Source organism: Halichoeres trimaculatus, unplaced genomic scaffold (assembly GCF_033239565.1).
Source record: "Halichoeres trimaculatus isolate MK-OKI-2021-1 unplaced genomic scaffold, fHalTri1.1 fHalTri1_scaffold_21, whole genome shotgun sequence".
NCBI lineage: Eukaryota > Metazoa > Chordata > Actinopteri > Labriformes > Labridae > Halichoeres > Halichoeres trimaculatus.
The window spans coordinates 7,973,739-7,986,807 of record NW_027437199.1 but is presented as its reverse complement, the minus strand read 5'-3'; the positions used below and the strand labels follow the sequence as shown (position 1 = coordinate 7,986,807).

General features: G+C 39.1%; 1 protein-coding gene across 1 annotated transcript in view; it reads right to left on the bottom strand.

Moving 5' to 3' along the window:
* Positions 1–13,069, bottom strand: part of efcab6 (EF-hand calcium binding domain 6) — a 50,504-nt gene that overhangs the window by 24,992 nt on the left and 12,443 nt on the right. Inside the window, exons 4-7 of the mRNA XM_074698786.1 lie at positions 4,650–4,786; positions 2,250–2,368; positions 638–750; positions 123–271 (exon numbers count right to left, since the gene is read on the bottom strand). Coding sequence (XP_074554887.1) covers positions 123–271; positions 638–750; positions 2,250–2,368; positions 4,650–4,786 — 518 coding nt within the window. The remainder of the gene's footprint in view (positions 1–122; positions 272–637; positions 751–2,249; positions 2,369–4,649; positions 4,787–13,069) is intronic.

Below are 13,069 nucleotides of genomic sequence, written 5' to 3'. Positions count from 1 at the left end.
TCACACAGAATAATTGAGAGCCAGGTTTTAAGATTTAAGAAGCAGAGGGCAGGGAGGTTGAAGCAGACTGGGTCAGAAAGAGGGAACAGAGAGATACATGAATAAACTTGTGCTTTCTTTACCGGCTGGTCAGCTTCTGGAAGGAGTGAGGGTTCATGGGAAATATAAAGCTGTTGAGAACAGCCCTGAGGACTTCTTGTGTTACCAGGCCGGAGTGGGTGGTGTCAAAGGCCTGCAGCGCCTGCCACACCGAGGTGGAGTTCACACACATCTGAAAGCAGAAGATCACATTCATAATTCACACAGGCTCCTCTCTTTGTCTTCTGCTGTTCAATAATCACAGGAAGTGACTCAACCCTGGTTTACGTTGCTATGGAGAACATCCCCAAGCAGCTCAAGCTCCGCCTCCAAAGCCTTTCCCTCAAATTAGCCGTGATTAACACACTAACTCAGGAGCTGATTTTTCTGGGCAAACATTTTAATTAGAAGTGTTCCCTCTGCCGTTTGCATCCTGACGCGCCACTTAGAGCCAATTTAGCCCTCCGTCTTTAAAGAGGATAATGCATGGGAGAGGGCCAGATGGTGACATGCAAACAAGAGGAGTAAAACACACAAAGTGATTCTGACGAGTCTTTACCTTGTTGAAGAAGAGAGTCTGCAGCTTTCTGTGAGGCAGGTCTGATGGGTCTGCTGGTCTCTGGTTCTTCTGTTCGATCCGCTCAGGAGGCGTTTTCCCTCTGTGGCACACCTCTAAAGAAAACAAAAGCAACAGCATCCAGTGTTTACAAAGATGGCCAAGAAAGTTCAAAATTAAGCCTCAATGGAATAATTTCAGCCAAATTTTAAGGCCTCTCCGACTTTTGTTCTTTCAAGCAAGAAGATACATTTGTCAAGGACATATCTCTGATATTAAGTTATTTTAACCCTACATTGCCAAACAAATCATATTTGATACATGAGTTTAAATACCTCTATCTCATGCACATGATAGTTTTCCTAAAAACCTGTGAAAAAAATCTTAAAAATGTACTCTACCACATTGAAGATCCTCACTCATCTACAGACATGTGAAGTTGTATTTTGTCCTTTTTCAAAATGTCGCCTTTCATAAAATAATCTACACAATTTTATTCAGAAAAATCATTGCGAATTTTTGAGGGGTTTCAGTTAAGATAATATCTGAATTGTTATGTATTTTTTTAAAGTAAGTATTTCCTGCATCAAAAGAAAGCATATTTACTAAAAACTTTACTACAGGTTTAAAAATTGAGTTTAAAACTTTACTATACGTTGACAAAACTGCCCAATTTATCAAATGCGATACAAAAAATATAAATACTTAACGAAATGATGTAACAATGTTTTTATGTGGATTTTTAGATGGGTTAATTAACATCTCAGTTTTAAAAAAAATAAAGATTTTCCGGGCTATATTATATATTTATGGGTCAGGCTTTACAGGGTTAATTAGAGGTATCCTTCAAGTTCATACATCATCACTTTCCACACTGACTTCAACTCAGAAAGACTACATTAAAATGCAGAACCCATTAGCTAAGGGCTGAATTTTAGTAAAGGATGTGTGCTTATTTCTTATTGTGGTACATTCTAAAATAGTAGTAGTAGTAGTAGTAGTAGTAGTAAAATAGTATTGACCAGTGAACCAAGAAATTGCAGCATTTAAGTTTTAAAAATCATAAGGTTAAATGTGGTCACTAATCAAGTTGCTAATTCAACTGTTATCAAAAAAGTGCGGTAAAAGCGACTTCACTTGATACTTTTTCCCATTAAATCAGATGAAAGCCAAAGTGTTATGAAATAGTTCATATATCAATATCATTTTGACAACTGTGAGTGATATTTCGTGGGGAAGCTACTGGATATATTGTTACTCCAGTACAGTGTAAGCTAGCTAACACAAAAACACCATCACACAGATTCTCAGCCCAAAAGTAGCTGAATAACTCAAGCTAGCCAAGTTAGCCACCTTAATTTATCACCAGCATCAACATTGGCATTTTCACATGACTTTCATCCAGACTAAGTTGTACTAGCGTAGTTTCCTGAGGCTTTTATTGTATTTTACTGGTTTATTGTTCAGACATTTCTGGGCTTGAGAGCAGTCCCAAAAAGTAGCAGACATTGTTTGTAGATTTATAAAAGTCTTGTTTACATCTTTCTTTGAGTTCCCTGCTGCTCGCTGTCAATCACATTCTCCAAAGCCACATTTTAATCCACTGTATGTATACCTAGCTTAGTGCAGACTGGGGAAATCCTAAAGTTATGGCTGTCACCAAAACCCAGCTTCTCCAGGAAGAGTTGGTAAGAAATGGTGGAGCTGTTTTTTGGACTGTAGTGATTCCATAGCCTGAAAACAAGTAAAGAGATGTTTGACACGCTGATACAGATTCGTAGGTGACCTTTTATGTCAGCGACAATGACAAGATGAGAAAAGAGCCATGCTTGGTACTCTGCTATACCTGCATACACAAAGACAGCATGTGTGTGAGAGAGAGAGAGAGAAAGGGAGAGAGATCTGAGTGCTAAAACCAATTAAAGCCATTGAAAATTAACCTGTCACACACAATCCTCCAGAGCCGCGTCAAAAAAGTTGAGCGGCGTTTCTGGAGTGGATTTGACTGCAGGGCCTAAAGTTTTAAAAGTCAATTAGCTCTCTCTCATCCCGACACAAAGGATGACCACAAAGATAGCGCTGGTGATCTCTCCTTTATTGCTGAACACACACTGCAGAGATGGTAGAAACTGTCTGGTACTTTACGTTGGTTAAAAATGTTTGTGTCTGAGCGCAGAATTTTACCACATTTTCCTCTTTATGCCAAAAAACACGGCCTAGGTTTTATCTTTTTAGTTGGAGAAATCAAGGCACTTCAACATATTGATCTGTTCAGTACATTTGAACTTGTTTGAGTCTGTGGTTGCCTGGTGAATTTGTTGTATAACTGCGGATTTCTGCAGAATTATTGTTATATATTTTGTTGTTTACTACAGTCTTAACCAGTGGAAGCACATAGTTCTAAAACAGAAGAGGCCCCAGGATGGAGCCTTGGGGGACTCCACATGCACTTTTCTAATCAGTTCTCATCTAATGAAGCGTTCTGCTGTTTGGTGTCATGAAACAAGTCTCATAGAGCTCAGCATTGTGCCCAAGTGTCAATTGGGGGTAGATTTGAAACCAGGTAAGAAAGATAATTTATTCTTTTAGCATTTAAAATGTGGAAGTTAAACTTTCATATTGCATTTCAACATGTCTCAAAGTGTCGTCTCCTTCCACTGATGTGTGTAATAGGACTGGAATGATATGCTATTCTCGTGATTCGATTCTATTACAATTTTTGGGGTGCCGATTCGATTTTAATTGCGATTCTTTGATGTTTACGATTTTCACAATTTTTGGATTGCTTTTTAACACCAGACCATGTAAAAAAGTTAAATGAGGATAACATCTACAGTCTCTAACAGGAGCCATATTTTCCCATAAAATGCACATCACATGAGTCGGAGAGAAAAGTTTCACCCTCTGCTGGAGAAAATTAGTAACTTTTTTCAATCCAGGTCATAAACAAAGACTGAAATTAAGAATTTGAATTTGAAAAAAAAAATTTTTTTTTTTTTTTAAGGGAATTTTTTTTTTTTCTCCCTTAAAAAAAATCCCGATTTTGATACTGTCAAACAAATAATCCTGATATATCAATGTTCAATTTTTTCTCCCACCTGTAGTGTTTAATGAAATCCAGTAAAAAGCATACACAAAATCATTATTGTTCATATCGTTTTATGTATACATTTTTGAGGGATGCAGCCATGACATTTCTGTACTTTTAAGAATTTACTATATTATGGATATAAGTTGATAGATTTTATTTAATTGTGGTAAATATGGGTTGCATTGATATATACGAAAAAGCTTAATGACACCACAACCTAGCATAAAGATATGCTGTGGCAGACCTGGTCTGGTGGGTCATAAAGGGTTAAAAAATTCTGTACTTGCAAAGATGAGATTGAATTTGAAAAGTTACGATACACAGGTCTAGTTTATGTGATTTCTCTCAACATTACTCCTCAGGATTTATGACCGATTCTGCAGCTGCTGAGTGGGGGGACCTCTAGATGTTTTGGTGACTCTCGTGATTATCTATTAAGATTTTTGGGGTGCCGATTCGATTTAAATTTCAAATTTTTGATATGTGCGATTTTTGCAATTTTTGGATTGCTTTATAACACCAGACCATGTAGACTCACTTTTGGGAAGCTGCTAGGTCGTCCATCTTTCTTACAGTCTATGGACTGGTTCTAAATAAATGGCTTAGATTATCCTCTGCAGTAAATGATAACTAACCCAGTCTTAAACCTTGTTTACTGCCCACAGTGTGGCATTTAGGTATAACAGGATTAATTCTGAGCTTTATCTGAGCCAGGAGAAAAGGCGAAGGAAGGAATATGATGGTCAATATGATATGTATCTTTTGTGTTGTGTGAACCTGTATTGTGCTTCTTCATCCTTTTTCAGGACACAAATTGAACAGCATATAAGGTGTGTGCGGGCCTTTGCAGTGAACTGTAAGGACCTGTTACGTGACCCGCTGTGTCAAACTGTGTCATACATTCAACACTCCACTGATCCTCACCTCTGAAACTCCTTATCTGACAGGCGGATGCAGTAGTTGTCGAGGATGCGGCGAAACTCGTGCAGCTGGATGTGTCCCCCTCGGTTGTAGTCAAACAGGCGAAACGCTCTGATCATGTTTCTCAGGTTGCCTCCAATCTGCAGAGTTCACACACACACAACATGATTGACAGAAACAGCAGCAGTACACCTCGATGGAGCCGGTGAACTCCTGAACCCGACCGACTCGAGAGGCTCGGCCCGCTGGAGCTTTCATCTCTGCGAACACGGTTATTGACGCCGATGTCTTGATCTGTGGAAGCTCGGGGCCTGCTCCCAAAGTGCTGACGAGAGATGAGGAGGGAGAGAGATGCAAAGGTGGCTGATGGACAGGTGAGGGGGGAGGGAGGAGGGCACTGAAAGGGCTAATCGGTCAGTTATGAGATAGGTTTAAGCTAGGCTAGCGGCCTTTCCAACCAGGTTAAGACCAGTGGTGTAGCAAGGGTCCCCTGGGGCCCCAAGCAAGATTGGATTGGGGGCCCATGGGGGGTTAAAAAAAAAGTTACTACCTATATTTTTTTTAACAAAATATGCACCCGCATCAAAAACAATCAACAATAATTGTGCAAAACAATAAAATCTCTTTTATTAAAACAAAACACTGTAATAAAAAAGCAGAAAAAATATTACTTGAAAATATAAATAAAATAAATATTTCAAATTGTAATCAAAAGTGCACAACTGAAAAGTAAAAAAAGTCATGAAAACTGAAAAATAGTGACCTTTGAAGGTTTGTGTCCATTGTAGGCAAATCAAAAGAAGCACATCTACATTTCTTAAAACAAAAAAATCCAATTTTAAAGCTCTACTTACCAATAAAATTGCTTATAAAAACATTATAAAAAAAGTGCAATGACTACAGCTGTCCTTAATCCTTTGCAAAAGTCAAAACTTTGAGTCAAAAAATAAAATATAAAGACTGCTTAAGATGTTGCACCCAGTCTTAAGTCTTAACTTAAGACTGCTCCTTTCACACATTTTAAACATGAAACCAACAGAGAATTAACCCTGTAAAGTCCAAACCATTCAATAATTGACAGAAAATTCCAGTTCTTTGAACTTGGAGCCTTGATTGGTCCCTCTGAACAACCCCCCACAAAAATTTCAGATATAACTTCCCATATTTGAGTTTCAATTTGTGTCATATTTGATACATCAGGTCACAATGCTCAACGATTGTTTTTTCCTGAACAAACAAAAACATAATAAATCACAAACAAATCTAATAAATTTGTGTATCCAAACATAAACAGTGCTACCATCATGCAGTAGTGAGAAAGCCACCAATGGAGCTGTCTGGGTGGAAGCCTGGAAAAAAATAACATTTAAGTATTTTACTCGTTTTGCGGTTCACAACCTTTTATTTCTCTCCTTGTTTAAGCAAAGATGCACTCTGCATTTCTGACAGTACACGTTCCCATGTTGGGAAACTATCCAGGCCATCCTTTCATACAGCAGTACAGCAAGTTTCATACCTAGTTTTTAACTCTAAATGTACCAAATTATGTAATCAAAAAATAAAAAGATTGTATGCTGCTTGATTTTAGATATAATGCATGAAATACAAGTAAATGGCGATTGACTGTTTTAGAGTTACATGACCTTATATACCCGTTGTATCAAATTTGATACGCCATCTTCAACACGGCTTACTCAAACATATATTGTGAAATTTTTGTGTTTTTACTTTGCATGAACACAGTAACTGTTCTTATTGATGTGCCAGTAAATATTGTAATGTTTTTTTCTTTAACTTGGCAAAGTTCTTCTTTAAAAACCACCTGTGTCCAATTCCTGAGTCATGGCAGTCTTAGAGCGTCACTGGAAGGGCGGCTAATGAGTGACTTACTACCCAGTGTTGGTTTATCTGTGCACTGCATGTATCTGATTGTACACATCAGGTTTTTCAGGATAAAAAGTACCACACTGCTTATGTGGAGGGCTGAAAAAGTCATGTATCAAATATGATAAGTTTGGCATTATAGGGTTAAAGAATTTTTGGGGATGTACTTGAATTTCTATGGAAAAAAGTCGTATGCTGGTAAAAATAGATTATAAAAGTATGTCACATCACAACTTGACAGCTCATTAAGTGTGGGGCTAATGAGAATTTAAAGTCCAAAAAAAACAAGGTCATGGGCCAAAAAATGCTGGAAAACAAATGGAGCTCATCAGGCTGGGCTAAAAAATTAATTATTCCAACTTTCCTATCAAATTCTAACCAGTTACTTTAGAAACTTTAGAGGCTGAACTCTTTAAAAACATAAAAAAAACTTCCCCAAACCGTTCACGTGTCCCAAGTTGCAGACTGCTTTTCATTGTTCCACACTGCTTTGTCTTCTACATGAGCGTGTTTGTGTGAATGTTCTAGATTTGCTCCTGATGGGAAGGGTTGACACCTTTAAAGGCAGCTTCCGCCATCAGTGCACCAACGTGTGTGTGGGTGAATGTGGCGTGTAAAGCTCTCCGAGTGGTCGAAAGACTAAAAGGTGCTACATACTGTAAGTGCAAACTCTATACTGTTCTTGTTTGTAAAAACTGCAGATGAAGTTGTGTAAATCTCTCACTTTCTCCTGCAAAAGTCACAAGTTGGGTATTTGTTTTTTTTGTTAAGTGAAGTGAAGTGAGCACAAGAAAATCATCCAACGTGTCAAATCACAGCTAACGTTAAGCAATTTGTTGCTTTGTGCGCCCAAACATACATCTACACCTCCTCCTCAGACTTCTGTGGTGCATAAGAAAATCGCACATCCTTAAGTAATCCTAGGAGGAAATGACAATATTTGTTGCTTGGGTAAAGCCGTCAAAAAGTTTTATTCCATGTTGAAATGTTCCCGAGCAGGTTTTTATGGACACACGCATGCTATGACTGATAGAGCACAGCAAAATTCCCTCCATTCCCAGCCCTCAGATCTGTGCTTCCTTGCGATACAGATCTTGCCCTAAAGCAAGTGAGGTCTAACCAAATGATCATTTATGCTGTTGTGCTTGTGTTCACCACATCTCTCAAAAGTGCTCAAAGTGATGATATAAAACAGCCCCTGGATGAACTTGCTTGCTGTTTCCAGACTCTTGACACTGACCTGTGCTCAGTTTGATGTCATTTTCATTTCTCTGAAAGACATCAGCCGGTGATTTCCAACAAGTCACACACTAAATGATCACCAAGGAGTTGTAAGCCAAACAGAATCAAGAAATGTTTAAGCTGGGTATCCCTGCAGGTTGAGACAAGTGAACCTTTCATTTGTTTGTTTCTCTTCGAAAGAATCTTTATTTAGCGTGCATTAAGTTTTATTTGGCAGCGTAGCTCTGTTCTGGCCCTGTTACACACTCCTTTATGTGCTCAAGTAGATTACCAAAGCCTGATGTGGGTAGAGCACACCTTTTTTGTGCATACATGGAAAGCCAAGGCAGGAAAAACAGCAGCAAAGACCACCAGAGGTACAGAACAGAGAAAGCATCAGCGACAGCATATACAACACTGATCAAATCAATCACAGCATGTCAGCTGAAAGGCCTCTAAACCCTGGCCTCTTTCTTGGGGCTCTGCTAGAAAAATCTCTGCATCTGCTGCCTCTATTTGAGTCATTCTGGTGTCTTATTAAAGGGAACATTTGTGAAATGAAAATCCAAAAAAAAAATTCATAAAGTTTTGGCAGATTTTTTTTAAATAAAATTTTGTGTGAAATTTTGTGAAATTTTTTGGAATCACAAAAATTTAAAACATTTAGTCAAATGTCCTAAATTACAAAAGTTCTTGGAATTTTTTCAAATCTTTGAAGTTTTATTTATTTATTTATTTATTTATTTATTTTTGCAATTTTTTTTTTTTTTTTTTTTTTTTTTTTTTGAAGTGATGGAATTTTTTTTTTCAATTTTGATTTTTTTTTATTTTAGCAAATGTTTGCTGTCTCAAAAGAAAATTTAAATTTTTGAAATTTATCAAAAAATAAAAACAATACAATGTCACGTGTACAATTTCATGAACTTTGAAAAAAAATGTATTTTTTAGAAAATTTTCACCAGATTTAAACTAAGCGTAGAATTTTATACCTTTCAAAGTCTTAATTCTTAGGATAAAATAGATTTTGTGGCTCTGTAATGACTCTGATCCAGGTGAGCTAAGGCAAAAGGTTTCCAATGAAAGTAAATGTTTTGGCCCCCTGATTGAAAATGAAAGCTGAGTTTTTCCTGTTTAATCTGATGTGTAATATGACTTTATTTATTTCTAATGAGTGATTTGCAACCTCAAAATCCCCTACTAGGGTTTAAATGGTGAACTAGCTGAGGTGGGGTTGGAATAACTGTGTAATGCAACCTTTAGACATCAGATGAAAGCAGTGTTAGCAATTTTTGCAACATAGTAGGAGGTAAATAACTTGCACACATATGTGTGACTGCGTTTCCTGCAGACTACACTCTGCAGAGACTTCTAAAGTGTTCATAATTCCTCATTCTTAGCATGCTGGGCTGGATTTCATAGAGGATATTAACTCATCCCTTCTGTGAGCTGTTGCATGAGAGTCACTCTGACTAACACGTCATGAAAGATCGGAGCAGCAGAGCACTGAGGAGCTTCTGGCGCAGACCATAGATGTGCAATTTGAAACCTCTAGGAGGCTTGAAATTGAGGGTTTGGATCAGGCTAACACTGTCAGAGCAAAGTCCCAGTCAGTCAGTTAGTCAGAGCGAGCGGCCTCAGCCAAGTCCAGCCCGTCCTGTCATCCAACGTCTGAGCTGTGCACCAGCTCTCTCTGTAGCTCCGGGGCGACACGCTAACCACCGAGGAACAAGAGCGCAGATACTAAATATACCCCCAGTGACTCTTGGGTAATCAGAGTCTTCTGTCGCCCAGAGAAGTCTCTGTCTAATTGCACTCTGATTAGACGAGCTGCCAAGAGTCTCAGTGAGAGGCGTGGAGGAGCCTCCCTTATGTGCTGCACTGACATTGTCTCCATGAAGACACGAAATAGAGCAGATGGAGTAAAGGGATATACTCCTGACCTCCGAAACAAAATTCTCCTGAAACACTCCACACTAAGTTTTGTTTTCATCTTTCTTGGTTTCTCCTCCTGTCCTGGGGGACTTTTGGGGTTTTTGTCAGCAGTAAAACTTTCAGAATCTCCACTTTTTGTAATCTAACGACTTTAGCTAGCTCGCCTTACAAGCATAACAATTAGCCCGGCGTTTACACCACCTTTCATTCTGCCACAGTCGGGGAAAAGGAAAGAGGCTCGGCACAGCAGCGCGAGTGTTTAAAAAAAGATCAAATGAAAGTGAATTTATTAAAGACAGATAAAAATATGATTCCTCTACCCCCCATCCTCTCCCTCCTACTCCAACTTAGAGGATTCTGTGCTAATTAGAAATGTGTTAAAATCACAAAGGAGGCAGAGAGGAGATCATACGGTATTAATGAACAGAGACAGAGGGATATCATCCAATCTCCATCTCTATCTCCATCTCATCTCTCCCTCCACACACACTCCCCCTCTCCTTTTATCTGCCTTTGTTTCCTCCTCTTCTTAATCCCCTCACAAACTTTGTTTCCCTTCCTTTCTCCTCCGCCTTTGTCTTCAGCTCATACCTCCCCCTGACTCCTTTTTCTTTAGTTCAAATTCCTCGATTATTTAGTTTCATCTCTAGTCTTTCCCCCCTTTTTTTTCCTCTCTGCTCCCCCGTCCTTCAGCAATGCCAGCGCTCCATTAGGCAGCTGTGTTCTGGTTGGCGTGGTTGGAGGCCTGGCGCTGTGCCGCGCTCGCAGTGTCTCAGCAGCACTCGCCCATCCGTCTGCCCACCCAGCCCCTCGGTCCTTAATTAATGAAAGCTCTGTTGTTTTTGTTTACCGCCCTGTTATATGCTAATCCAGCGAGCAGTGTGTGTGTGTGTCCATGCCTGTCCTACCTCTGAGTGTGTGTGTTAGCCTTTCAGCTGATTGTAACAATCGCATGACCCAAAGTCACATCTGATGGTCATTTGACCCCTCTAATTACTCCAGCAGCTCACTCACAGTCACAGAAGACCAAACTCTGAAAGACAGAAACCTTCTCACCCCAAATTTGGGCCTGAGGCCTCTTGCTGTCAAAAAAACGAAGACAAAAAATACTAATTTCCTCACAAAGTGAAAAGTGACCAAGCAGCATTGTTGGACATCTCCTGACTGTACCCATTTCAGTCGAGACTACTCTCCTCAGAATAATTAATTATTTTCACATGGTATGGCTTTTTACTGGGAGCTCCCTGCCTTTCCACAACATAACTTCAGATACCAAAGTTTCAGGCGGAGTGGACAATCTTTCCTTTTCTTTAATGTGCAAATATAAAAATCCAAGGCAGGCAGAGCAGCAGCCAAACCACCCAGAGTAGAGAACAGAGTAGGCATACAGTTCTGTTTTTTTTCTCGGGTTTCCTTGACCTTCCATATGCTTACATGAAACCCAAAGCTAGGATGGGAAAAGACCACTTCTCATCTCTTTGATGTCTATACATGCAAAGCCAAGGCAGGGAGAGCAGCAGCAAAGACCCCTGTTGGTACAGAGCAGAGCCTACTCTAAGTTTAGTTTTATTCAGGGATTTCTTTGCCTTTCCACATATTAACATGGAATGCAAAAGCCTAGGGTGGGAGAGGCACACCTCTTTAATGTGTGTACATGAAATGCTAATAAAGGGAGAGCACTAGCAAAGACATCGGTTGGTACAGAACAGAGCCTACTGTAAGTAAAGTTTTAGTCTTGGATTTCCCACCCTTTCACATTCCTTCACATGCCTTTAGTGGGAAAAATACACATTTCATCTTTTCTGTTTGTATACCTGAAAAGCCAAGGCAGGGGCAGCAACAGCAAAGACTTCTGTTGCTACAGAACAGAGCCTACCAAAAGTTAAGTTTTTTTTTTTCTTGCATTTCCTGCCTTTTTACATGTTTTCACTTGCCTGGTGGGAAAACACGCATTTCATCTTTTCTGTTTGTATACCTGAAAAGCAAAGGCAGGGAGAGCAACAGCAAAGACCCTTGTTGGTACAGAACAGAGCCTACCATAAGTTTTATTCTTGGATTTCCCTGCCCTTTCATATGCTTATGTGGAATGCCAAAGCCCAGAGTGGAAAGAGCACACATCTCATTTCTTTTGAGTGTTGTACTGGGGAGCTCAACCCGCCAGGTCGGTAGTCTAATTGATTCAATCACCTGCTCACTATACATTTTGATATGTACATTGGGATCAGTTAATTGGCATTCCTGATAATGACAAATCGTACTCCCTTTGATGAACCGGTATATCAGCAACACTTTACCCTCTTAATATTCTCAGCAGAGGATGACAGTCTGGACTTTGGTTCTGACGCTTTTGATTTTTTTTAAGACCAGAAAAGTTTTTAAAGCTGCCGACAGCTGTGTTGATATTTAAAAGTTGTGCAGGATTTAAATTTGGCAGGCTGAAGTCACTAAGATAATCCCCCGTTATGAATAAATCACTCTGAGGCTGCACAGATTTAGGATGAGTTAATGATTTAAAATTTGTTACGTGGTTTTGAAATGTTTCTCATATCACAGCTCAGGTTTGCTGAGGTCAAGATCAGTGATTGCTGTGATGTCTTTGCATTTCAGGGCTCCTGACCCACCTGTGTGCTTATATTAGGCAATGGCTGAGTAGGCAGAGTGGGGAGGTAACAGGTAGAAATAATTTATTATGAAAAATAAAACATTTTCTTCTTACAACAAGGAAAAGTAACATTAACAGAGTTACAGTGTGAGTCACAGATGTTTTTATTAATTAGAAGTTATTAGGAAAGGCTGGGATGTTCTTCCTCAGTTGGTGGCAATCAGCTGACAGAGGTTATAAAAGGAGGCTGAGGTCTACCTGTTCATAAAACACCTTCAGCTGGCTTTCTTTGGCCACATTTGATTTAAAAATAATTGAGTTGGATTCATGAGATTGTCTTTTCATCTGTTTTCTTTTTCCTTAAACCCTGTTCTAGTGACCCCATTCTCAAATTCTTAGTATTTTTGCAACACCTTTGAGAAATACACTGGCCCAAGTGTGCAAAATACCAGGTCGCGATTGGGGGGGGGGGGGCAGTGCGACGGGGCGGATCCGTGGTGCTGATCCAGGAAACCAGTTTTATCCCTTGTCTTTTTTACCGGCGCTCTTGGATACTTGATTTGAAATGTTACCACTTTGTATTTTTTGTGTATTTTTTTTTTTTTTTTGCAGAATTACCAGTCTACAGGGTAAAAAAACATTACTATTGAATATTAATTTCTGCACATTCTAAAGTTGTTGTTTTTTTCTTTTTTTTTTTTTTTTTACCAAACTGCCAGTTAACATTTAGATATTTTTTAGTTTAGATAAATTAACGTCAGTAACTTTATATACTCATTTTTCA